This window comes from Diaporthe citri (assembly GCF_014595645.1).
Source record: "Diaporthe citri strain NFHF-8-4 chromosome Unknown scaffold_2, whole genome shotgun sequence".
Classification (NCBI taxonomy): Eukaryota; Fungi; Ascomycota; class Sordariomycetes; order Diaporthales; family Diaporthaceae; genus Diaporthe; species Diaporthe citri.
The window spans coordinates 4,468,795-4,493,692 of record NW_025064847.1 but is presented as its reverse complement, the minus strand read 5'-3'; the positions used below and the strand labels follow the sequence as shown (position 1 = coordinate 4,493,692).

At 56.3% G+C, this 24,898-nt stretch overlaps 5 protein-coding genes and 1 non-coding gene across 6 annotated transcripts; 2 read left to right on the top strand and 4 right to left on the bottom strand.

Annotated features, from left to right (window-relative positions):
* Positions 1 to 377: 377 nt before the first annotated feature.
* On the bottom strand, positions 378 to 1,629 carry INS49_006779 (uncharacterized protein; the record flags this gene model as incomplete). The annotated part of the gene is made up of 3 exons (XM_043167547.1): positions 378 to 515; positions 582 to 1,147; positions 1,221 to 1,629. The coding sequence occupies 3 exons, from the start codon at positions 1,627 to 1,629 to the stop codon at positions 378 to 380; spliced, it is 1,113 nt and encodes a 370-aa protein (XP_043028691.1).
* A 3,955-nt stretch (positions 1,630 to 5,584) lies between these two features.
* On the bottom strand, positions 5,585 to 7,537 carry INS49_006778 (uncharacterized protein; the record flags this gene model as incomplete). The annotated part of the gene is made up of 1 exon (XM_043167546.1): positions 5,585 to 7,537. One exon carries the CDS (start codon positions 7,535 to 7,537, stop codon positions 5,585 to 5,587), a length of 1,953 nt encoding a protein of 650 aa, XP_043028690.1.
* A 789-nt stretch (positions 7,538 to 8,326) lies between these two features.
* INS49_006777 (uncharacterized protein) lies at positions 8,327 to 10,940 on the top strand (the record flags this gene model as incomplete). Its single annotated transcript, XM_043167545.1, has 7 exons — positions 8,327 to 8,349; positions 8,418 to 8,494; positions 8,594 to 8,763; positions 8,844 to 9,349; positions 9,406 to 9,548; positions 9,600 to 10,803; positions 10,877 to 10,940. 7 exons carry the CDS (start codon positions 8,327 to 8,329, stop codon positions 10,938 to 10,940), a joined length of 2,187 nt encoding a protein of 728 aa, XP_043028689.1.
* Positions 10,941 to 11,585: 645 nt separating this feature from the next.
* INS49_006776 (uncharacterized protein) lies at positions 11,586 to 13,232 on the bottom strand (the record flags this gene model as incomplete). Its single annotated transcript, XM_043167544.1, has 1 exon — positions 11,586 to 13,232. One exon carries the CDS (start codon positions 13,230 to 13,232, stop codon positions 11,586 to 11,588), a length of 1,647 nt encoding a protein of 548 aa, XP_043028688.1.
* A 5,879-nt stretch (positions 13,233 to 19,111) lies between these two features.
* Positions 19,112 to 23,203, top strand: INS49_006775 (uncharacterized protein; the record flags this gene model as incomplete). The annotated part of the gene is made up of 4 exons (XM_043167543.1): positions 19,112 to 19,338; positions 19,450 to 19,504; positions 19,900 to 22,873; positions 22,932 to 23,203. 4 exons carry the CDS (start codon positions 19,112 to 19,114, stop codon positions 23,201 to 23,203), a joined length of 3,528 nt encoding a protein of 1,175 aa, XP_043028687.1.
* A 1,417-nt stretch (positions 23,204 to 24,620) lies between these two features.
* INS49_006774 lies at positions 24,621 to 24,691 on the bottom strand. Its single transcript has one exon. It is a non-coding gene; the product is annotated as a tRNA-Gly (tRNA).
* Positions 24,692 to 24,898: the final 207 nt, after the last annotated feature.

Sequence of the window (24,898 nt, the reverse complement as noted above, 5' to 3'; positions counted from 1 at the left end):
TTCGTGCGAACGTCTCGTTCGGCTGCTCTCAGCCAGAACCCAGGCTTGCCGTCGTAGCCTCCTCCGGCCCCGCCCCAAAACAATACGTAGCATAGGTAAGGAGTGAAACCAGTTCCAAAGAATTTGAGAAAAAAAAGCCAAATGCTTTTCGAAGGGGAAAAAAGAACAATTGTCGTAACATCATTTTGCCCTGGCTCCTCACTCCACGCCCAATATTCAGCCTTGCGGCAAGTCAGATCTGGAGAAGCCCCAGTCGTTTTTGAGTGTGAGGTGGCCAAATCCAACCATAATTATGAGATCACTTGGAGTGAAGTGTACGAGTACCTCAACATAAACCTCCGTCAAGGTCCCTCCCGAGCGCTAGCCAGCCGACGCCCTTACTCCAGCGGAGGGGCCTGGCTGCGGCGCACCTTCTCAGCCTCCAGGTTCTCGTAGAGAAGGAACAGGGCCGTCTCGTTGGCCTTCGCGCTTCCCATGATGGTGAACATCCGCTCGCCGGTGTCATCGTGAGGAGCCTGGTTTGCGTTAGTTCTCCGGCGTAACTAAACAATCATACGGAGTATGCTGTGCAGTCCACTTACTTTCGCGATAGAGATGCGCGCACCAGAGGTCTTGCGGATCTCGCTAATCTTGCTACCAGCACGTCCAATGATGCAGCCGACCATGTCAGCAGGAATGCTGATGTTCTGAGTCTGGATCTCCTCGCCATTCTCATCGTGTGTTGGTGGGCCGCGACCGATCTCAGCATTTGGGCGGTTGAAGCTGCGGGGTGTCGCGCCATTGCTGAAGTCGGCGCCGTTCCCGGTGCGGATGGCGCGGGATGGGGTGGCGTAATCGCCTCGCCCAGTGGCATATGCACTTGGGCCGCCGATGGCAGTCGTGGGGGCGGTGCGCACAGCGGGGTTGTATAGCACGGTACCCGCACCACGTTCCCAGTCATCCACCAGGCACTTGCAGATCTCCCAGATGGCCCTCTGGATACCCTCGGGTGTTCCTTGCACCTCCACGATTCTCTCAGTCGACTGTGGCAGCATTTCCTTCTGCGCAACCATGCGTACGCCTGACACATCCTGGATGTGCTTGATCTTAAGGCCTTGGCGGCCGATGATGGTGCCCATCTGGTTGTGAGAGATCAGGAGCTTGATAGCTGTGTGATCAGAATGTTAGCCACACCTGTTGCAGATTCGAAGTAGGTTGAAAAGAGGGGGGTGGGTGCGTACGATGCGTTCCGTTGCCCGAGAGGACGCCGCCCATGCCCATGGAAGGTGCACCTTCCAACAATGCGCGGGCGACAACCATGTACGCCTTAGAGATGGCGTCGCATCCGCCAGTGATGGTCAGAACGCGGTCGTGAACGCCTTGCACGACCTTGCTTACTCCGGCCTTGACTCCAGTCTCGTCGCGCAGCTCTGCGACATTCTTGCCACCCTTGCCGATGATTACACCGGCTTCTTTGGAGGACACAATAGCGCGCAGAGTCAGCTGGGCTTGGGCATACTCCTCGTCGGTCCGAGGCGCAGGTTCTCCATCAGGTCCGAGTCTGGGCTCGCCATCTTCGAGCTTGACGCGGTCCAGACCGACAGAAAGGTCGTCTCCGTTGGGAGAGAGGTTGTCTTGGTTGGCAGACATGGTAGGATTGGGGTTGTCGATGTTTGGTGGTGTGTGGTGGTGGGGCTGGGCGCGAACCGATTCAATGAGACTGGATCCAAGTGGCGGTCGCACGATGGAGAATAGCACGGCTCAGAGCTGGTGATGCAGTCCGGGTTAGCTTTGGGGTTTTGCGCTCGGAAAATAAGGTGGTGGAGGGCTTGGGAGGAAAGTGAAGATGCCTGATTGAGCTGGCGCAAGGGAGAACGGAGGGTGGTCAAAGGGAAAGCTCAAGTTGATTCTTGGTCATCTGTGCGCTTTAGAGATTGGGTGGGCAGAGGGTGGGTGGATGCATTTGCAGAGAAAGCTTCCCTCGACGGACATGGACTGTAGCTATGATGTTGATTGGTGGGGCGGGGTGACCTACGTTAAGGTACGTAACGTGCAAGTAAGGATTTGCGGCGGGGCAAAATCGTCTGGGTTGGTGGTGCTTTTCGCGGGCGCGGGCGCGAGTGAACAGACGGGCCAGAGTCCCTGGTGAGCGGGGAAGATAGCAGCGATAAGGCACAGTCGCACTGCGTGCTGCTTGTTGCTGCTGCTGCTGCTGCTGCTGCTGCTAGGGTCGGAGAGCAGAGGATGGATGGATGGATAACCAGAGGTCCTGATCCAAGCACGGCAGGAGTCGAGGCGATGGGAGGGGCGAAGACCTTGGGTGGTGAGTGCGGCGGTCCAAAGCGGGCGTGAATGTGACTGAGGCGGTTGAGGTGGGGAAGGCTTTCGCGTATTGAGGTAGAGGGAGGAGGTGGGTGATTGAGAGCGGCGGCCGTGGAGGCGAGAAGAGGGACGACGGAGCAGGATTCCGGGGCGTATGTGTGGCGGGGGAGGGTGATGAAAGGTGAGCTGGACGAAGGGAGAAGAAGAGGAGAGGAAGAGAGGAGGAGGGAGACAAAAGCAGGCCGGGATGGGAATTGCTTCGACGCGACAAGAAGACGGGAAGAAAGAGGAGGGGAGGTCAGGGCAAGTGCAAAAAAAGAGACAGACCTAGGCGTGCACGTTATGCAGGTGCGTACCGTGCTGTGTGGTGTGGTCTGTATGGCATGGCACGGTAGGGATGGGATGGCAGTTGCGGTGGAGCACCCCAGCACGAAGTATTCAGTACCTCGGCGTGGCCCCACGTCGCTAATAATCCTATGTATCTTCAACTTTGCGCACAAAAGACCGATCGCTGGGCCGCTGCCCCCAACCTGGACCATTCATCGCCCTTGATTGGGAAGGCGTCAACGAGATGCGAACCCTCTGATCGACGACACCTCAAAGTTCGATAACAGCAAATGCAACTGTCAGACTTTCCTCGGCTCTGCCAACGTGGTCTGCAAGCCACTTATTTCACATGGCCGGCTAGGGTTGCCTGCTGGCAATTGCTTCTTTGGCAGCATCACTGGCTGTCTGGCCGCTGCACACAAGACTGCAGCTCGTGTAAGAGGTTCGGGAGGCCCACAGTTTCCAACCGCCAACCACCGGTTTACACCTTTGTGTCCCATCGAGGAAATGGCGAGCCCAGTTGCTGCTGCTTTTTTTCTACTACGTTCCTTCATTTGGCCGTCGTCCGCGACTTCTTGGTCCGGCGCAGTCCTACCTACTCCGGCATCCTCAACCCGTCGGCTGGGGTTTCTGCTGCAGGGAGCTGCGGTCACTTGGGCAGACTCGGCCTGCACAATCTATTCTCACCACTCCTCTCTTTCTCTGTGCTCAGCTCGCCGAGCCAGTGGAGTGACCCATGTGAGATCTGATCCATATTTTCAAGGCTCTCCCACTGGAGCATTCGATTACTAAGGAGAATGGGATGAGGAAAAAAAGCAATGCAGCATAGCAATGCAGCATAGCAATGCAGCAAAACTACCTGGGCTCCCAGTCCAAGTGCCTATACCTCGGCAACTAGGCATTGGTCCAGGCACAAGGTCAGGCACCAAATATGCTGGTGTTTAAGGGTGTGTGCATCAAGACAGATACGTTGCCCCATCAAGATCCATGGCTGCATTGACGGTCGCATTGCAATATGCATGGGGCTTGATGGGGAGTGGCAGAAGAGCATGACGAACCAGGCACGCCTGGCACATCACGCTGGTTCGCCCAATCATCTTACACAGCTCAGAACCCTGATGCTGCTGGGCCCCGCTTGGGGGCCAAACCTTCCGGAACCCAAAGTCTCGCAAAGCAGCACCGTTGAATCCTGGGCAGAGCGAAAACACATGGCATAGTCTAGAGCACAAAGAGTCTACTTATCGTGCTGCCATACCGCACATAGCCACTTTGTTAGAGATCTCTGATGCTCACGCAATCCTGTGCAGCTGTACGGTGCGCACACACTTCTCATGCCAGCCGTCCTTTCCACACGCCCTCGGTATCTATTATACATGTGACCAATGTGAGCAGATACATTAGTACATGCGATTCAGCTACGTGCCTCTAGAACTCACGCCGTTTGGTGTGTGTGAAGGGGACACCACTTGCCTGAGATGCTTCCATGGTTCTACACACCCAATACAGGAAGGTAGGGACAAAACTCGCCGCTAAGGACAACACCTCGAACCCGGCCAGAAGTCATCACAATTATTGTTATGTCTTGGTTCTAATGTCACGTACGATATACGCAAAATCACATATTCCTCAACGCTGTTAACTCTGCCTCACCACCGGGGCCCACGCGTCCGGGCTGTCGTCACTGTGTCACACTTTTCGAAATTTCACAAGCTTGGACATGAAGTCATTCCACTAAGGACAGCGAAGTCTCAGAGTTGCCCGTGCTCAATCACTAAGTTGTAGATGAACTGTATTAATTCAACCACATCAGTTGATACTTGCGGTATAGAAATGATTGACCAAAGCCTGAAATTTCAACGAGCTGAAGAATGGGACACAGGCGGATGCGGTGGCGGAGTATGTGGGAGGCCACTCCCCTCAAGCCTCAAACATAGCCAGCCCCATACCTCTCAAGTCTTGACTAGTTCTGAGTACCTTTTGAGTTGCATCGGGTGCTCTGCTTATCAAACAACTAGGACACCGGCATCTACTGGTGAGGGAGCTTTGCAAAAACTCGCGGAACACCGCACCATTAATTATCTACTACGCCGAATATATCCTCTTAGCTCGACAGGACTATAGTAGTGTTGTGCAGATACAATCATAGTGATTAGTGTTTTATGAAGACCGGAAGCTTAAAAGTCAAGACAAACCCGGTAAACTATAAATCACAGGTGCTAGACACCAATTGAACCTGACTAGTGACCACAAGTCGGCCACGACGACCCCATCTATCCGGATCTGCATGGTCGCATGCCAGAAGGCCAGCCAAGAACATGGAGGGAGAGTCCGGCACTTGGCACCGCGTCGATCATTCTCAGCCTCCTCGCAAGCAAGCGACCAAGGCCATCACTAGGTAGGGATAGTTGTAGCGCAAAATATTTCTGAACTTTGTAACTCGTCTTCATCCTACCCTGCAACCAATGCAAAGCTTGTCCGTACTGTTGGTTCCTCCATCTGTCAAAGGAGGGATTAGACTTGAGCACATGGGTGTTGGGCTGCATGTCTCATGCAGCCCAAGGCGCCCAGTGATGCCCAGGCCTCTGAGCACGAATGGCATTTATTAGATACACCACTGATATTAAGCCTTCGGAACAACTTGAACAGCCATATGAACAGCCATATGAACAGCCATATGAACAGCCTTGTGGAGTGTCGCGTGCTTGCTAGGACATTGAGTGTGTGTCGGTTTTGCTTTCTTGGAAACGCAGAGGTGAGCGAATTTCTAGAATTCAGCTCTGGAGATAACTCCAGATATTTATATACATCACTGGTGGAATAATCTACAATTAAGTGAAGTGAATCGCTGGCTACGTTGTTCAACAACCCTTAAAACGCCATGCTATGTCGGTTCTGAGCAAGCAGCCCTACTCAACAAGGGCAACATCCCCCCCAGCTCCTTCTGCCTCATACGGGCTCATCGAGAGCGCAATTTCTCCTCATTGCCCAGCCAGAAATTCCGGCATGTCCTGTGGCCCCAGTGGTCGACCCACCATTCCCCAAAGCTGTCCTCGACCTCAAGGTCCACGCCCTTGACTCTTTCTTCCCGCTTCAGCCCGCATATGACACACGCCTTGGGCGCGGTGGGCACCATCTTCGCGGTGGTGACGGCCATGTGATCATTGATCTCAGGAACCTTGAGCGGCTCCATCTTCACGGGCTGCTTTTGCATGCCGATATTGGCCTGGGCTACCGCGGTCTTCAGTTTCCCCACGTAGTCCCGCCAAACGCCAATTACGTCTGCGGCTTCGCGGTTCTCGCGAGCGGACTGGGCCTTGTCTATGCCCGCCAGCTTCATGCCACCCTTGGACCCAGCGGCCGAGATGGACATGCCCTGCGCGAGGAATTTGTCACGATTCCACCGCAGCCTCCGACCAACTAGGATACGAGCTGCAACAGTGGCGAGAACAATGTAGCCCCTGAGAAAAGCCAGAGTTCCAGGATCCGCATAAATCCGCGTTTTCACGGCCGCTGTTTGGTTGGCGGTAGGCTTGTAGAGCTTGGTCTCCGCTTCTTCGAGCAGCTCAGTGAAAATGGAGAGGAGAATGGAGGGAGGAGGGATGTTTGTCGGGGGTGGGCCGATGCTTTCAGAAGCCGATGACTTGCGCGGAGCGGCTTTTGGTGCAGATGATGTACAGGTCACCTGAGGCGCCTCGACCGCATCCCAGTCCCAACTCGAAGACACAGCTGATGGTCCACCAGCTCCTGGTGTGGCACTAGAAGCACCAGGTGGGAGGTCGGCGAATGCGTCCCAGTCCTCCTTTTCCGTCGCGGAATCGCCGTCTGGCCACGCAGTCATAGGATCCGGTGACTTCTTCGCATCGTCCTTCAGATCTTGCGGGAACGATCCAGATACTGGAGTAGTCACAGACAGGCCTGGAAAAGGATTCCTGTCTGAGAAAGCCGGAGATTTGGGCGGTTGTGGGTAAAGAGATGTCGGAGAGTGTGGTGGACCACCGATGCTCAGTGTAGACAAAAGCTGTGATGGCGCTTCTTTCCGACCCTGCTTATGCTCAGGGGCTGGCACAAGCGCTGGCGCTGGCTGTGTAGCAGGAGGCCCGAAGTCAAGAGACATCAGGTCTGCTATTGCAGGTTGGGCAGGGGCCGACACTTTGACCGTAGTCTCGCCCTCGCCGGTCTCAAAATCGCCAAAATCGTCCTCGTCATCATCCGGTGCTTCTCCGTCAAAGTCGTCTGCATCAAAGAGTACGTCGGGGTCATTGTTCTTTGGCTTCGCCTTATTTGCGTGGGGTTTCGAAATCGGAGGTGCTGCTTGATACGTTTCTTGGGGCGTTGACCACAGGCTCGACGAACTCGTGGCTGTCGGCCCCATCGATGGGCGAGTCTGCTGCGAACCAGGCCCAGTCTTCTCCTTCCCACCCGCCGCCGGTCCCCAATTATTTGCCATGAGATCCAAAGTATTTACCCGGGCGATTCGGGTCCTCATCGGCGGCGGGTTCGAGGCAGTCACATGTCCAGCAGCCATAGTAACGGTTGGAGTGCTGGCGGGTATCGGAACCGGCGGATGCGTGGTTGTCGCAGAGGGCGGTGCCTCCTCAAAGTCACCCCATCCATCATCGTCGTCCGCGGTCTCGTTGGGCTTTGGTTGCTGCGGGACCACTGGAGTTGGGCTGGGTGTCCCGAAGCTTGACCAGCCGGCGGTGGCACTCTGGCGATGCTGTACGTTTGACCATGGCTGCTGCTGCTGCGGCGGCGGCGGCGGCTGGAAGGACTGTGGTGAGGTAGACTGCGCCGTAGGGCTCGACAAGAAAGCGAAGGGGTCGGGGCTGGACAAGTTCGGCTTCTGGGTGGACTGCTGCGGAGCCGCCGAGTTGAATGTGCCAAACTCAGCAAAGAGGTCAGCAGACATGGTTGTAGGTCGCACCCTGTACAATAGGGGTCGGTGAAGGCATGAGATTCAACGTTGCAAGCTTGGCCGACTAATGTCGAGGGCGTCAAGGGGGTGGTGCTACACGTCCCGATGGAGCTGCACCAAGGGAGAGAGCTGGGCCGGACACGAGAAAGACACGCAGGTCACAAAGAGTCATATTCCCCCTGACGGTGGACGGGCGGCGGGTTATGCGAGTTAGAGGGGCATGCGGGAGGCGAGCGAAGGAGTGGTTGTGGATGTTGGACGCAGGAACGTTGGTGTGCAGTCAGGGTAGTTCGCGAAAAAGGGTCAGCAGTGACTGGACCATGCCGAGTTGGTGCTGCTTGTACAGCCAGGATCACAGCCTCGACGAATCTGGCTTGCGGGTGGAGAACAGACGGACCGGGGTCAGTGAGAGCATCTCTCCAAATGTGGTCCTTCATTGGGCCTGGTCAGCTCACTCCACTGGCCCAAATCCTGACCCCTGCGGCCGGTGCCAGGCATTCGTCCCACCTTCTGCGGCTGGCGAGTGTCGATCTGCAGCCGCGTCGCTGTCGACGCCATGCGTCGTCGCTTGGTCACTGGAGAATCCTGGTCATGAAGAAAAACGACTCCTTCGACCTGGAAACCATGCACTGGCAGACGACGCGACTGCTGGGGAAATAGTTTTGGGAGCTTGCTTGATTCTTCATAAGTTGCCATTTCTGTCCAAGAGACTCTCCTCCACATGAGCGAGCCGTCTTCTTATCTGCATCCTTCCTGCCCGCCTGACCAAACATCGTCATCGCAATGAGACCCCTGGATGAGTCCAAGTACGTCCTGCGCCGGCCGTGGTCGACCCAACCCACAACCAAATCGGCGCTAATGACCGTCTTTGCAGAACGCGGTGGGACGAGACCCTTAAACAGAGCTCCAGTTTCGCGGACTTGCAGCGGGCTGTCAAGTTCAACGGACCTGGTAGCCCGTGCATGTCTGGCTGTCGATCCGTCTGCTGGAAGGTGAGCCCGGAGCCGTGGCCGACATACATCCACAGCTGAGATCCTGCGATATTGACAGTTGCCCAGGCCTTTCTGCTGTTCAAGGATGTGAACGCGTCCAACTGGTCCCATGTTCTGCTTGAGAACAGAAACTCATACAGTACTCTAAGAGAACACTACCTCAAGTACATCAAGCACCCAGAGCTTCTCAACCAGCTTCCTCTGGACCCCCTTGCCGATGACCCTGACGTAGGAACCCTCTCCAGGCCTTTCTATTCCTCCTTGTCAATACTGTACATTGTCACGAGCCTGTCTAACTCGAGCTACAGTCACCATGGACCGCCGTCCGGAACGACGAGGCCATCCGTGCTGAGATCTTGCAAGATGTTCAGCGTTTACCCGATGAGCCCTTCTACCACCAGGAGAGCACGCAAACGCTCATCTTGGACATCCTGTTCATATGGGTTAAGCTGAATACCGATCTGGGCGGTTATCGTCAGGGCATGCACGAGCTGCTGGCCCCGCTGCTCTACGTGGTGGACAGAGACGCAGCCGATCGTAAGAATGTCGGTGACGCGATAGCAGACCCCAACATGGTCGAGATGCTGGACTCTTACTTCGTCGAGCATGACACATTTGCTCTATTTTCCAAGCTTATGGACCATACCAAGCCCTTTTATGAGGTTAGCGTGGACGCGGGCAGCCCACTGTCGGGGGAACAAAGTGCAATTGTCGAGAAGAGCAGGATGATTCACGAAGTGGCGCTCATGACAATCGACCCCGAGCTGGCCAAACATCTCCAGAATATTGAGATCCTGCCCCAGATATTTCTGATGTGGGTTTCACTGCCTTCCTGTCCTGAACTTGAATACTGACTGTCATGTCACCCAGTCGGTGGATCCGTCTACTATTCGGAAGGGAGTTCCCGTTCGAGCAGCAGCTTGTGCTCTGGGACACCATATTTGCCTTCGACCCGACTCTGGATCTTATAGACCTCGTATGCGTCGCCATGCTTTTGAGAATACGATGGACCTGTAAGTTACACTTGCTCCCAGGGCTCATGGCGGAATGCTGAACTTTACCAGTGCTTGAGGCGGACTACACAAATGCGCTGCAGTTATTATTGAAGTACCCCGCCCCTGAACCACCACATGGGCCTCACACATTTGTCGACGATGCCCTATACCTGAAGGATCACTACCATGCCGCAGGAGGCTCGTCGATCATTATGAAGTACACGGGCAAGACACCAGCGCCAATCTCCGAGCAGAGCCCCTCAACACCCGAGGCACGTTTCCAGGGCCTGTCGCTTAGGGACCGGACTCGCGGCACGCGATCCCCTCTCAGATCGCCAGCGCGATTCATCCAACAGCGAGGCGTGGAGGCTCTGTTCCAGGGTGCCGCTAAGAATGTTATCGAGCGTGGCGAGAAGCTGGGCATTAACCAGGCCGTGCGCGACGCCATGGGAGAGATACGAAAGAACATGCAAGATTTCCAAGAAGCGAGAAATAAACCCACCGAACACAGCCGCTCCAGTTCAAATACACGAAGACATGACATCTTCTCCAACGGGACCTTGGCCTCTCCCGTTGAAGAGTTGAAAAAGACGATGGCAGAGCTAGAACAAAGGAACAAGCAGCTGGCCCTTTTCCTGGACGAAGCGATCACGGGCCTAAAGGAAGTGTCCGCCTCGAAACTCGAGGGCGACAAGGAGAAGGCCCTCGAAGGAGTTGAACTAGCCGCCGCCAAGGCACAGCTCGTCAAGGTCTACTTGGAAAACCCATCGCTCGAGCTACCAACAGAGGAGCCTCGGGAGGACGATAGAGTACCACCACAAATAGTAGTGGATGACGACGCCCTGCCCGTCCCCGCAGTGGCGGACACCAACCCACCGCCAGCGACCAAGAACGACGCGGCCTCGCCCAGCCTGATGGTGGCAGCGGACGAGATGATGGTCGACCCGGGGGAGGCACCTGGCACGCCCAAGACCGAGGCGACGATGGAGGGCGTGGAGCACGAGCACTCGTCCCCGCTGTCACCCACGCAGCCGGCGCCGCCGCTCCTCCGTCCCACCGCCGTCCCGACGCGGTCGACGATGGCGCAGTCCTCCTTCGCCCTGATGCTCGAGCCCGACCAGAGCCCCTCCGCATCCTCCGCCTACTCACCCTCGTCCCTGCCGTCGGCCGGCGCCACGCCCACCCAGAACCACCACAGCAACTACCGCAAGAGCCCACGCGACAGCGTCAGCCGCGACCGCAACGCCTTCCTCTTCGGCGAGGTCACAGACCAGTCGGCCGCCGCCGCCGCGGCGACCAAAGGCCTTCACCTCGGAGGACATCTTCGGCTTGGAGCCGCTGCACAGGCGGCCCAGCAAGGCGAGGGGCAAATACGAGGACCTGTTTGGGGGCACCTTGTCGGATGGCTAGAGGGAGGGGGTTTCAGGGGAGCCATAGACGAGTCGTTTCCTTTCTTTCGTCCGCTTCCTTTCTTTTGTTTCATCTTCTCTTCAGCGAGACGGACAATATCATGTCCAATTGGTTGCATTTTTGGCTTGCGATAAGGGTAGGGGAGGGGCCAAGTGTGATGCCCGTTGCATCCCACCCCTCCCTCTGAGCCCTAGGCGTACATTTGCTTGCGTTGCGTCACGGCAGCTGTGTTTACCTACTACCTAGTCACATACTTTCCGGTAGAGTTAGAGTACGACATGAATAGATGCACATAAGAAGATTGCTCTGAAAACAGTCTTAATCTGGGGGAAGTCTAGCGTGGTGTTCCAGCCCTGCTCGGCATGAACTTTGGTGAGAGAGGTTGACAGTGAGTCTGAAATAATGAGATGGTAAAATAAGAAAACAGCAATGCCCCCTGGGCAACCGTCCCATCCTGTGCCATTCCAGATAACCCCCGCCCCTTATGCGTGTAATTAGCAACGAAATAATGTCGTATTAGCACAAGCCCATCCCCATGTCCCCTGCACGGGGTACAGCCAAGTCGATCGAGCTGCTGCGTCCTGCGACAATCCACTCGCAGCTGAGGTGACATATTCCAACCTCCCGTTTCCTCCAAGGCCTTGCTCACATCACTACACAAGCCGCCGTCCTTGCCCTCCTCCTTCCACCGCCAGGGCCGCCAACACCCACACCGCCCTCCTCCTCGTCATGCGCCATCTGAGCCTCCCTCGCCCGCCTCCGCCTCCTCCTGCCGCCGGCACCCATGACGCCGGCCTCCTCGTTCGCCTGCATGTACTCGGCCCACTTGCGCTCGAGCCTGTTCGCGGCCGCCAGGTCCCCGCGCAGGACGCGCTTCGTCTGCTCGTCGATGGTCATCTGCCACCCGTAGAAGGCCTTGAGGGCGATGATCTCGGTCGGGTAGGTCTGGTGCCTCTCGCCGTCCTCGTTGAGCGGGTTCTTGATCTCCGCGTTGCGGCAGAGCACCTCCCGCACCCCAGTCCAGGTGACGTGCTGGCAGTCGTAGACGACCATGCTGAGGCCGACCTGCGGCCGCTGTGTGCGGTCGTTTGTCCTCTTGGAGCGCCTGCGGACCATGGACGCCGCCTCGGCGAGGACCAGATCGGAGACTCGGGTGTTATCGAGGTACGCCGACTGCAAGCGCTTGCAGTTGCGGATCACAGGAAGCATGCCGGTGTCGCCCAGGTTCTCGCAGGAGCTGATGCAGAGGTGCTCGAGGTTTGCTGCGCAGGGAGACTTGGCCAGATGCTCAGACAGCAAGTGGTTGGTGATACCTCGGCAGTCTTCCAGATCCAAGTGTGTCAGTCGAGGAGTAGTGGCCAGTACTGGCTCGATGGCCGCATCGGTCAGGCTAGCGCAGTGGGCGACTGACAGCCCCTCAAGATCTGGGACGTAGTGGCCGAGCGCCTGCACACCACGCGAGGTCAAGGCTTTGCATCGGCTGAGGTCGAGATGGCGAAGCTTCCGAGGAGGAACAATTGGTCGGTCTGTCAAGATGTCGATCGGGGGGTTGGTCCCATGGACCATGATCTGGAGGCTCACGTCGTCAAGATCGTTGCATCCACTCAAGATCAGCCGCTCTAATCTGTTCGTCTTGAAGATGGCCGACGCAACACTTGAGTCGTCGAAACCCTTGACCTCACCGGCTCGCAGGTCCTTCAGCTTGGGACAGGCTTCCACCACTATCCTGATGCCTTCAGCGTCCATGTGCTTGCACCAGGAGACGTTGAGAAGTTCCAGAGACGGACAGGACTGTGCGATGAGCTTGCAAGTCGTATTCGTCACTGCAGTGAGCCCTGTAAGGTTGAGGTGGGCCAGTTTGTCGTTGCTTCTCACCAAGCTGTGAAGAGTCGTGCGTTGCAGATTCCGGCAGCCTTCCAGGGTGGCATTAATAAGGTTCCTGCAAGATTTGACAATAGTTTCTGCTCTCTTATAATGCTCCACTTGGACACAGCCTCGCAAGTTGAGGTCCTTGATGAATGGCCCGGCAGCAACAATAATCTTGGCCAGAGATTCGGCCGGTATATCCTGGTAGAATTCGGAAGCATCGAACGAAGTCCACAGCTGGCCGTCGTGGCAGAGGTCGTGGAATTCCCTGCTTACAGCCGACGCCAGGACGAGGTCTCTGGGCTGTAGGAAGGCCAACACCTGGATCTTGATTTCGCGAGGAAGATGCTGCCATATATTGAAGACAGTCCGCTTCGGTCTCAGGTCCACTGGCAGCGGCACGGTCAAGGTTGAAGAGGCAGCCATGTCGATATTCGTCACTCTGCGAGTCGCGAGCACGTGCTCGCCGCCGTCAAGGCGACAATCCTGGCCAGGGGTACCAGGAATGGACGTCGGGGCAGTCGACAGCCCACCATGTGAAGATGCAGAGAAATACCCAGAGCCTGGCTGGCCGAAGGATGACGGATTGGTCGCTAGGCTCACGCAAGAGAAGCTCCCTGGGCCATGATAGGGGCTGGTGGAGGCTCGCGCACGGCCAGGCCGGGCTAAGGACGGTGAGGAGGACATGCGTTGAAGCCCTCGTAGTAACCTTTCGCGATTCCCCTTCTTCCTGGGCGTGGAATCAGGCTCGAGGATTGCAGGCGCATCCAAAATAGCCGGATCGTTGGTGAATGCATCGATTTCCTCAGCATCAATCGCCATGACCGCCATGGCTGCGGCAGATAGCGATTCGCCCATTCTCCCACCGAAATACCACACAATCCGTAGGAGTGGTTTCGTGAGATCGCAAAACAAAAATGGCCCTCAGTGCTATAAATTTCGGCGTGGCCTCGGGAATAACCAGCAGGTGGCGACTTTCCCCTACTTCGTCTGGGGGTCCAGCCTACCTGGTTCGAGAGCTGACCCGTATACGCGGAGTGGGGTCACGGTAAGCGCAACACCGCCACGGCGTGGTCTCATCCAAGAATAAGGTGCGAGATTAAATGGGGTGAGGCGATTGTAAGCAGCACGGCCCAGACAGCGCTTCTTGAGTGAGCTCTCTGCTCGACTCAATCCGCCATTGCCAGGCGGCTCGGCCGGAGTCGGCGTGGGTCAGGCTTCGCGGGACGGAGACTCTCGAGATAAGAGCTGGAGCTGTTAAGCGAAATGGTTGCTGGGAAGGCCCGAGCCTGAGGGCGTTCCTAGTCTCGTCTTTTGAGAACAAAGGGGTTTTGGGGAGAGCTCGACCAGCTTCCTCCGCGCCGATCCGAGAAAAAGGCGGGGTGGTGTGGTGGTGGAGGGGACTGGGCGAGGCTGGACCCGTGCGAGCTGTTGCTCCTCCCGAGTTTGTTTGCCAGAGCTGCTTGTTGCGTGTTTGCCGCAGGACGACGGGAACAGTTGAGCAGCCCAGAGGCTTTGGCTTTGGACATATGAGAGGCAAGAGTTGCAATTCTGGTGAAGGGGCGTCAGCGTCAGCGAGGCACTTACAGACAGATGGCGTGGGCTGAGTGTGGATTTGGCGCATGGGATTTGGGACTGATAAGAGATGGCATTCTCTCAGGTGAGGAGGGTGGGGTTACACCGGGGCCAGCAGTATGCGCTGAGAGCCTGGCTCTTACCTCGTTGTGCTGCTGCTGCGAGCTTGGCCTGTCTCTCTCTCGTCTGGCTCGTGTCAGGCTCAGGTGGGATGGTGGACGGATGGAGAGCAGGAGGAGACGTCACGACGATTTGACGGGAGCGACACAAAAAATTAAAGTAGTGGTCCAGACGTGGAATCGAGTCAGCCCGGGGGCAAGATGGGAAAAAGTTAACCGGAGGGGTTCGACAAGTTTAAAAAAGAAGGGTCCTGCACCGACGCTGATGGCTGCATGGCATCCATGGATGGCCCCCATCCTCCTGGGTGTGCTAGCCCGACCACCCCTGCATCCTTCCCCCAGGCCCAGCCAGCTCAGCAGCGCACCAGCTCTCCCAGCTTCCCAGCACGCACACACATTCATTGCTCGGTTTGGCGTTCAGTACAGCACAGGCCCTCCTTTCCTTAGTCCATTCTCGTAGTAGCCGGAGACGCCAGAGATGCCCATGCAGTAGTGCGGGTTGGCGTAGTCACCTTCCCACCTATCCACGGTTTGCTTCGACCCCATAGCCCACCTGAGCACGCGGGCATGGGGGGCAAGCAGAAGGCAGGCCCGCTGGCCCGTCAGGGCAACAAGAGGAATGAGACAGGGTGCACAACCTTGAGCGAGTGGTCCTGCTGCCGCCGCCGCCCGTATCCAACCCGCCGGTGTCCCGCTTACAAGCCTGACAACCGCACCTCACGCGCAGCTGCAGGTGACCAGCTCGTGTGGTCCCCGTGGCCTTTGCAACCCGCCGTCCGTGACCACAGAGGACGAGACCCTCTGCCTCTGCCGCAACTCCATTGGCTGCTGCATATCGCAAAGCAAAAGACGGCTGCCACGCTGTACAACTGCATCAGGGTCTTCCCTTATCTTAACCAGCGGCATGAAGGACTTTGTGTTCGCATACAATCATGGGCCAGCTCGGGGCATCATGCAGCACCTCACGGCGAGGCGTTCGGCTGGCCCAGGGAGCTGGGGGGTCCCGAGCAGGCACAAGTAGGTCCGCGTGCTCGAGCACGAACCCTCGCACCTGCCCTGGAGCTCCCCTGCACCCGCCCTGAGCGGGTGTCAGGGCATAAGACAGAGAGGCATTTTATCTCGAGGGCAGCCCCCGGGTGAGGCACGACAGCGTGGCCGGAACGACCCGCCTTCCCTGGCAACATTGGCAGAGCATCTCGCCTCATTCATGGACCAAGCAGCCTGCACATCCTCAGGTAATCCTGGCATGGCTGGCGGGCGAGCCTTGGAGCATGACAGAGGAGGCCTACCGCGGGCGACTCCAGCAGAGTCTCTGACTCGTGGCAACGCCGCTCTGTGCGCCCGTCGAGGTGCTGGTGCCGCTCGCCCATGCCCAGGTGTGTAATGCGTAGTAAAATATTGCTCGATTTGAGCCGTTGATTACGTCTTCCTGGGTGGCAGACTGCTTCCTAGTCTACTTTCCTTCCCGGGGCTCTGGGCCAAGGACGTCGGGGAATCCGGCTCTGAGGAGAACCTTGGCCGCTGCGACACTGCGGGGTACAGCGGGGTTTTGGAGGGGCTGTGATCCGCCGCCAGTGAACATGGTGGGGCAAAAAGACGGCGGGGTGCATACTACCGTCGGGCTATGGATACCTGAACACGTACAGTACAGGAATATCCTCTCTCTGTACAGTGGATCCTTTGATCCTTCGAGTTTGGTCTCGGTAGCTTTCGATGCTGCTTGTCGTTGCTAAGACTGTAATAAAGTTGCTATGAGTTACACGCTGGTGAAAACTGCTGTTAAGCCCCTGTGAGGGATCGACGGTGAAATATATATTCTACAGCAGCCCAGCAGAAAGTCTTTGCTACTAACAGCGAGCATAGGGCAGTACGTGGATGTGGACAATGAGTCGTGCATGGTCCCAAGACGCATAACAAAATATTCGGACGACCAATACGAACATACTCCGTCTTGCCTCCGGCACGGAGCCGGGTTGTGATGAGGGTGGCCTCCGTGTCGGCCGGCAGATCTTCCCGGATGTCGAGCGTCGGCCAGAGGAGACTGATCGACCCGTGACGCCCATTCTTTTCCGTCCCTCTGGTCAGCCGGTCAGCACCAACATGCAAATCTCTGGGAGATCTTGCCTGGTGTGAGACTTGACTGCTTCCGTGGAGCAGGATCTGCTGACGCTGCCGTGCTTATCGAGGATCTGCGATGGTAGCCTACCTAGGTAGATGTCTAGTTGCACGCACGGGCAGAAATTGTCTCTCATGACCACATCACTACCCCCCTCAGTCTCGGTAACAAGGCACTCTGTCTCACTTCTTATCTACCCGGGGACAAGTGCTGGACTTACAAAGACAACAAACGCTAGAAAGGGTCTGGCCCCTTGACAGCTTGTCTAAGACCATGAAATCTCGGTAAAGCATAGATGCGTCTGACATTGTGTGAGCAAGAGATGGCACCGGGTGCTTGCTTTGTAGTGTTACTCTTCCCGGCGTCGGAGACAAATGTAACACTCGATACTTGATCACAAGGTCGCTCGTGGGATTATCACAACCCGTTATCCACTGTTTGGCAGATGATTTGCAGTGGTGATGGACATGATTTTGGGGGTGGGTGGCGAGCACGACGTCAACAGTGCCCTCGCCGGCCCACTCGCGGTTGATGATGCTCCAGGCATACAGTCGGGGCCCGATGTTTGGTGTAGGAGAAACCAGCTAGGTAAACAGGTGGTGACACTGCGGCCGAGCAATTGCCTGGTCGAGAAGGACGTCCTGAGGAATGTCGACAGCATCGATGAACGATAGGCCCGGGCTGCCAGCCTGAGGGCCGGTGCAGCTCGATCTTCAGCAGAATGGGAGCTAGGTTGGGACCGGATGTGATAAGATCGGCCTTGTCATGCAAGGTCAAGTGGCTGCGGCAGGGAAACCAAGCCCAGGGTCTTGGCAGCTGCAGAGGCAGCGCTGGTAGGCCGTCCTGACATCGGACGCAGTGCACCTGTCGGTCTGTCTTGTCTCTCTTTCACGTGCAAATGGCACTGTGCCAGCTCTTGTCACCACCTGGGCATGTTCGCGAGTAAGGAGGAAGGGGCGAAGACCGCTCTCATCTCCCCTGGTTCGTATTGTTGTTCTGACCAACGTGGGAAATGGATAGCGTTGTCCCACAGAGATGAAATCAGAAGTGTGGTCTCTTGCTCCCAAGACCCTCCTTGAAACGGGTTGCATGTCTGGAGAAGGACAGCCGTTGGGTTGCCAGGGTTTTGGCCCTGTGGAGGATGACGGCCTGTCTGTCTGCTGGGCCCCGTTCCAGGACTAGCACTGTCCTCGTACTGTATCCGAGGTCCGTTGGGGGCAGAAGTTCCAGAAGCTCTAGAGGGCTCAGACTACGCGTAGTCTACCTAGGTACCTAATTACCTAGCCAGGCATCTACCCAGATCTGTCTACCTAGGTACCTGGAGCTACCTATGACCCAGTGCGTTATGCTGCGCGAGACTGCAAAGCCTTTTGCGTGTCGCCTCAACAAGCTGCTAAGATAGACTACACAGTACCGCAGCCGCTAGACCCAAAGGTTCTCTTCTCAGTCTGTTGACGGCTTGAAATAGAGTTTCCCACCTGCATTTGCTCCAAGGTTTGTTGCACTGTACGCAGCATCTGGGCCTTCCATCCTCCCACGCTTCCAAGGTTTGCTTGTGTGGAGGGGCCGAGCCTCCCCAAAACCCTCGCTCAAACCTCACATACAGTTTTGTCTACACGTCCAAACTGCCGTGACCGCCCCAAGAATTTACGTTGCTATCTACTCTACTCCCTTTTCCACTGCGCCCACCTCCTTCCTGTCCGCCCGCCCCGCGAACTTCGACCTGGCGGCTCCCCCCACGACTTTAGATCTGTCTATTTGTACACGGCCTCGACACTAGACATCGGCTGTTCAACGCCCCGAGTGCCGCAGCACCACGCCAGCACCAGCTCCCTCGCGGCCACCCTCACCCAGCACAGGCCGACCTAGAGATAGACCAGATTTTATCACAGGATTGCCCGAACGGCCTTCCATTGCTTGCATGACTGCTTCAATGCAGCAATCGAGATACCCATTAGACCGGCATTGACTTGTTTCCTTCCCGCGTGTTCCAGTTTTTGCGCCTTTGCCGTCGTGAGCAGTCAACGATCACCACTGCCGCCTCCTGCCCTCTCCAGGCAAGAAACAGACAGACGCCCTTCTCCCGGACCCGAGAGCCCGCCATCGCGGCCCACATTGAACGACGAGCCCAACCGCGTCTACTCTTCCGCCGTCCCATGATTCCGGCCCTCCGCCCGGTTGACTGTCACCACGAGTTCTGAACTGGCCCCAGATGCCGGCTTCCTTAATACTCAGGCACACTCATCTATCCTGGTAGCACTTGTTCTCCTGGGCCTCCTGTCGCGGGTCTTGCGCAGTCGATCCGCCGAGGCTCCATTCGACAGAACCTGCGGCGACCACCCCATTCTCCTCGATTCGAAGCCACTCCCGAGCCCCCCAGCTTCGACTGTACCTCCACACCTACGATGCCTAGAATACAAGAGCAGGGTCTTGATCCAGGTGGGTACGGTCCGGTAGTGATGTGACGTTGCTGGGACACACAGCGTCCTTGTGAGATGCGGACGCTGACACCAGTGGCCATCCTCCCAGGCGCCGACATACAAGGTCACAGCGGGGAAGATGGAGGCAGAAATAAGGACAAGCTCTCACCGCCCTTGCAAATGCCAAAGAATAAGAGCCTCTCCAACCTGGCCCTCGCAGTCCCAGACAACTCTGAAAAGGCTCGAGTACGCATGTCCTTCGATGCTGGCCCGGCTGCTTCCGAGTATGACATCCTCGCAAGGTGAGCCCAGCTGCCCCCCCGTCCCTTGGTCCCTCGGGGTTTGCGCCTCTTGCCCCGACCCTAAACACCAAGCCTCACGGTAAAGTGACATGTCCGCGTGCCTCGGTCAAGTGGCGGGAGGGTCAGGTCCGTCAGCCTTGTCAACACCGTATACTACCACGGCCAAGTAGGTCCCTACGAAGGGCTTGCCACACTGTTCACTGTGTAGCAGCTCGCAAGACAGGACAGTCCGGATCCTTCAACTTGGCTCGCTGACCCACTCTATCACAACCATGTGCTCTTTCAACGCTTCCATGCATCTACTATGACTTTGCCTGCAACTCGTCTCCACTTGCTCTCGCTTTGGGTGCTTTTTCCGGAGCATCCCTTTCTCATCAGCTAACCTGTCGAGATCTCAGATCACCCATTATGACAGACCACGACCATGGGCTGGGACTGTCAGGACTCCGCCGAATACGTCAGTCCCAACCCGGTAGAAACGGCACACTTGGGCCTTCCAATCCTACTTCACGGAGCCCGTCTCTGAGTCTCTCGCGGTCCACCTCGATGACCATGTTGCAGCCCCTGGCCTCAGGGCCATCGTCGCCCGCCTTCATCGACGACTTGGAACGCTTCCCCAGCGAGTCGCTCCACTCCTTTTCCTTCGCCCACCAGTCCGAGGAGTTCATACACAACCGCCAAAATGTACTGAGACGTTCTATCGAGTTTATGAAGGACCGGATTGGCCGTTCCGCAACCTCCAACCCAGCTCTGGCAAGCGTGCAGGCACGGGTGACCGGGGACATCGAAACACAAAATATGCTGGAGCTTTTGGCAAAGGCGCAGCTGATGGGCGTTAGCGACCCATCACACCCTCTTGGCCCTCTCACGGGGCCGGCAGATTTGTCAGGCGAAAATATGTTTGAAAAGAACTTCATACCCAGAACCGAAAGCCCAGAGCCTGTGGAGGACCTCTCAGTGTCTCCGGATGAAACCGAACCTTCAGGTCTCCATACCTGTGTTCAAGAGGACAAGGGGAAAAGCGCGACCCCAGACGTACGTCAGATATCTCGCAAAGATTCACTGTCGCCAGCGCCGGGGGACGGAGACGCTTCTGAGAACTCGTCCCGAACACCGACAAACGAGAGCGGAACGACTCAGAAGACTTCGCCCCCAGAGTCGAGGAGGCCAAGCGTATTAAAACGGACTTTCACTGACACCATTCACGCTTCGATGCAGCAAAAGCTTATGGATGCCATGGCCCAACCGTATGTCGCCGGACAGTCAGGTAATCCTGAGAGCGTCCTTTCGCCGAAGTCGTCTCAATCTTTCGGCCCTTCACTGCACACGCCGAGCACGAGGGGCTCGTCGGTACATGGCCACTCCAGCAGATGGGTACCGGCTGCCCAAGCGATTTTCACCACCGAAGCTAAGCCCCCATGGACGATACTCGCTGCAAACGACCTGGCTTGCTTGGTCTACGGGTTCCGAAAGTCGGATTTTAAATCCACTAGCATACTGGAGATCGTGCAAAAGGAGCGCAGGGGTTGGCTTGAGAACAAATTGAAACATGGGGATTTCGAGAGCGAGGCTGGAGCGGAGTCGGAAACTGAGGTCACACAGCCGCCGGCGAAGGCGAAGGTGTCGTCCAACCTGCTAGGAGCGCGAGGTGGTGGCATCACAGCTAGGTTGCTGAGCAAGCCAAGCTCGAGAGCACAGACCCCGAGAATGAGTCCAGTGAAAAGACCAGAAACCTTTCACAGTGGCGATTGGCGACCACCTAGAGTGAGTGGCGGGGGCCACTCCAACCACAAGAGCAACAAATCTAGAGGCGTGCTTCTCTGTGGGGATGTCGTACCTATCCAGAAACGGAACGGGGCCACGGGGTCGGCTAGCCTCTGGGTCAAGGAGAAGAGGATGGGGCTGATATGGGTGCTCGAAGAGATACACGAAGATGTCGCCTACGTCACACTCGATGAGGATGGTGTCGTTACAAAGCTCACAGGAGAACTGCTATCCATCTGGGGCGATGACAGCTTGAAGCCGGGCCTGGATGTCGGCAAGCTGGTCCCTCGAATCCCGCGTCAAGGAATCGACCCAAGATATGGTGCAATCGACTATGCGCAAATCGCAAAACGAAAGTTTTATACCTGTCGCAACAGTGATAGGATAAATATTCCGGCAACGATTAATCAGGTGCAAGGAAGGACGGAGTTGCGCATTTCGAGCTTCCCCCACATCGCAGGCATCATCGTCGTGGACCCAGCGTCTTTGACTGTCAAGAGCTCCAACTCAGTATTCTGCGGCGCACTTTTCGGCCACGAACAGCCAAACGGCATGGACATCAAGTCTCTCCTGCCGGGTTTTGATAAGGTGCTGCGAATTTTGACCGAGCAAGACGGTCTTCTCTTAGTCGACGGGATTGTTGTTCCTGAGCACAGTTTCCGAAAGGCTTATGCGTTTCTGGGGCTGCGGGAAGGTCGGCCGGACGCTACCAACAGCTTCCTGCGGCCGGAAGGTCTCCCCGCCAAGCACCGCGACGGGACGGAGCTCAAGGTCGATGTTCAGATGAGGGTTGTCAAGAGCGAGAAACAAACCATGCTGCACGAAGAGACTCTGGCAGAAGCAAGCGACGGGGAGTCCGCCGTCACAGAGGACGAGTTTCCAGTCACGCAGACAGAGATGGTATTCGCCTTGTGGATCACTTACTCTAGGCACATCCACGCCACCAGGTCAAACCTGGGCGCTGCGTCTCCTCTGCTTTCGGGGACGGCGACTCCCCTCCGACAGCCCAGTCCGGGCCAGACTCCTGCCCCGACGCCTGCAGAGCTGCACCTCTCGGACTCTGATGAGCCCAAGAAGGAGCCCAAACCAGCATCGAACTTCACTCGGTCGATCAAGGATGCTGCATTGAGCGCTGCCGCAAAGATTACCGGCGCAAAAGCACCTGAAAAGGCTCAGGATGAGGACAAGCAAGAGAACCCACCCGCACCCAAGGCCGCCGAGTCATCGCATAAGAAGTCCATTGAAGATTTTGCTATCCTCGAAGAGATGGGCCAGGGCGCATATGGCCAGGTCAAACTAGCCAGGTACAAAGACAGCGGAAAGAAGGTGGTTCTCAAGTACGTCACAAAGAAGCGGATCCTCGTCGACACGTGGACTCGGGATCGAAAGCTGGGCACCGTCCCCCTGGAAATACACGTTTTGAATTACCTGCGGAGAGAGGGCCTTCGGCATCCCAACATTGTTGAGATGGAGGACTTCTTCGAAGATGAAGTCAACTACTACATTGAAATGGGGCCTCACGGGCTGCCCGGCATGGACTTGTTCGACTACATCGAGCTTCGGACAAACATGGAGGAAGATGAGTGCCGTAGCATCTTCGTCCAAGTCGCACGGGCGGTCCACCACCTGCACGTCAAGGCGAAAGTTGTTCACCGTGATATCAAGGACGAGAACGTAGTGCTGGACGGAGAAGGGCACATCAAGCTCATTGACTTTGGCAGTGCGGCGTACATTAAGAGTGGTCCCTTTGACGTGTTCGTGGGCACTATAGGTATGTTTTCGCCTCGTCCAATTTGAAAGCATGTATTCACCTAACAAAACATCGATAGACTACGCCGCACCGGAAGTCCTTGCCGGCAAACCTTATAATGGCAAAGAGCAGGACGTATGGGCTCTGGGCATCTTGCTCTACACCATCATCTACAAGGAAAACCCGTTCTACAGTATCGATGAGATCATGGATCGCGATCTACGTGTGCCGTACACAATCAGCGACGAGAGTATCGACCTCATTCGCTGCATGTTGGATCGCGACGTCGAGCAGAGATACGATATCAACCAGGTTCTGGAGCACCCATGGTGCCAGGTAGGGGACGACTGAAGTATGGTGATTGACGTGTGCGACGAAGAGGTTTGTTAGAACCCTGCACGACAGCTTCTTGAGCGTTAGCCTGTGCACACTTTTATTGCAAGAAGCAACGCTGAGGGCGCGGAGGCTGCCAGCTTTCAGGCGAGAGCGGGGGCCCCGGGGGAGCTGTGCTTCATGTGTTTCCACGTTCAAAGCCAGCTGACTGCTGCGGAAAGACAATCCGAAAAGGAAAACGCCAGGATGATGACCGAGCAGACAAACAAAGACTGGATGAAGCACACGTTTCTCAACATTTGCAATGGATCACACGCACAACGACTGGCGAAATCCAAGACGAGAATATCGTTTCGACAGCGATAATGATCCTTACGAAGATAGAACGAATAGGTGAGGGTTGATTGATACCTGGGAAAGGGGCAAGGGCGCATGTGATGAGTCGAACGCGGACGAGGACCGGATTACCGCATGGTCAGCCTGATCTGTGACGAGAACGGCTCGAAGACAACTATACATATATACATATCATTATATATCCAACAAACACAACCATGGGCAGTGGTTTCTGCTTAGAGAATTAGCGAGGCAGCCGCGTCCGTGCTGGCTTGCGGCGTGCTGGTGGCCACCTTGTGATGAGTTTGGAATCAGGTGTCTGAGTGAGTGCCTTGTGAGGATATAGGAAGAAATCCAACCTCTAGGATTTGAAGAAACCGCAGTGGAGGTTAGCGCAGTGCCCGGATGTTGTCGTCCACCCCATACCTGGGCACCCAAGACTGGGGCAATTGCTGCGAGCACCTTGGATGTGTGTGCCCGAGTGGACTGGACGTGAAGACGCTTTGTCCACAGGCTTCCTTCATGCCATTTCTGGCTCACACCTTTTCCTTGTCAAGAACTACCTCCACTAATAACCACATACATCAGGTGGAATTTTCTACGTTTCCCCTCGTAGCGAGGACTCTTTCTTTGGAGGCCAGCCTAGGCGCATATTCTATTCTCAGTGGCTCAGCTTCGTTCACGTGTTGTATGGGCCACGCCTGTCACATTTCAGAGGGCTCTGGGCTGAGTTTGTTATGCGTTTCCCTTGTCATTGAATCTACGTCCAGCATCAGGTCTTCCTGCATCTTGGATCACGTCTCTAACAGACCCGGCGTCGTCAAGAACTGGTTGTTACAGTCTCGTACAAACATCAAGACAGAAACCTTCACATGGATAGACGCCTCAGCATACTAGAGAAGGTTTCCGAAAGGCAGAAGGAAGCGAGGTCTCTTCCGGGCAGCACCAGGGGAACAGGGACTTCTTTCCCGTCCCGACCGCCCAAGCCGCGAAAGCTCGACCAAGAGTGTCACAGAAGCTGCCATGTGGCGCCTAGGTGGGAAGTCCAAAAAGCAACTGCGTCTGGAGAAGACTCTGGAGGCTGTTGTGATGTTATCTCTGCGCCAGCCCGGAGTCGAACCGGGGGCCCATCGATGGCAACGATGGATTTTACCGCTAAACCACTGGCGCTGTTGATTTTGGTTGATTGATGAAGAATCCAGCCGGCGCAGTGATATTATATGGGGCGTTTTGTGTGCGCGGTTGTGGATGCCGGAATGATCGTGGGGTGGAGCCTCGGGAGGGTTGTGGGAAAAAGAAGCTTGGGCTGCTGCGCGATTCCACATGTTCTGGACCAAGATGGGTGGGGAAAGACCCTGACTCGTTTCCTCTGCTTCT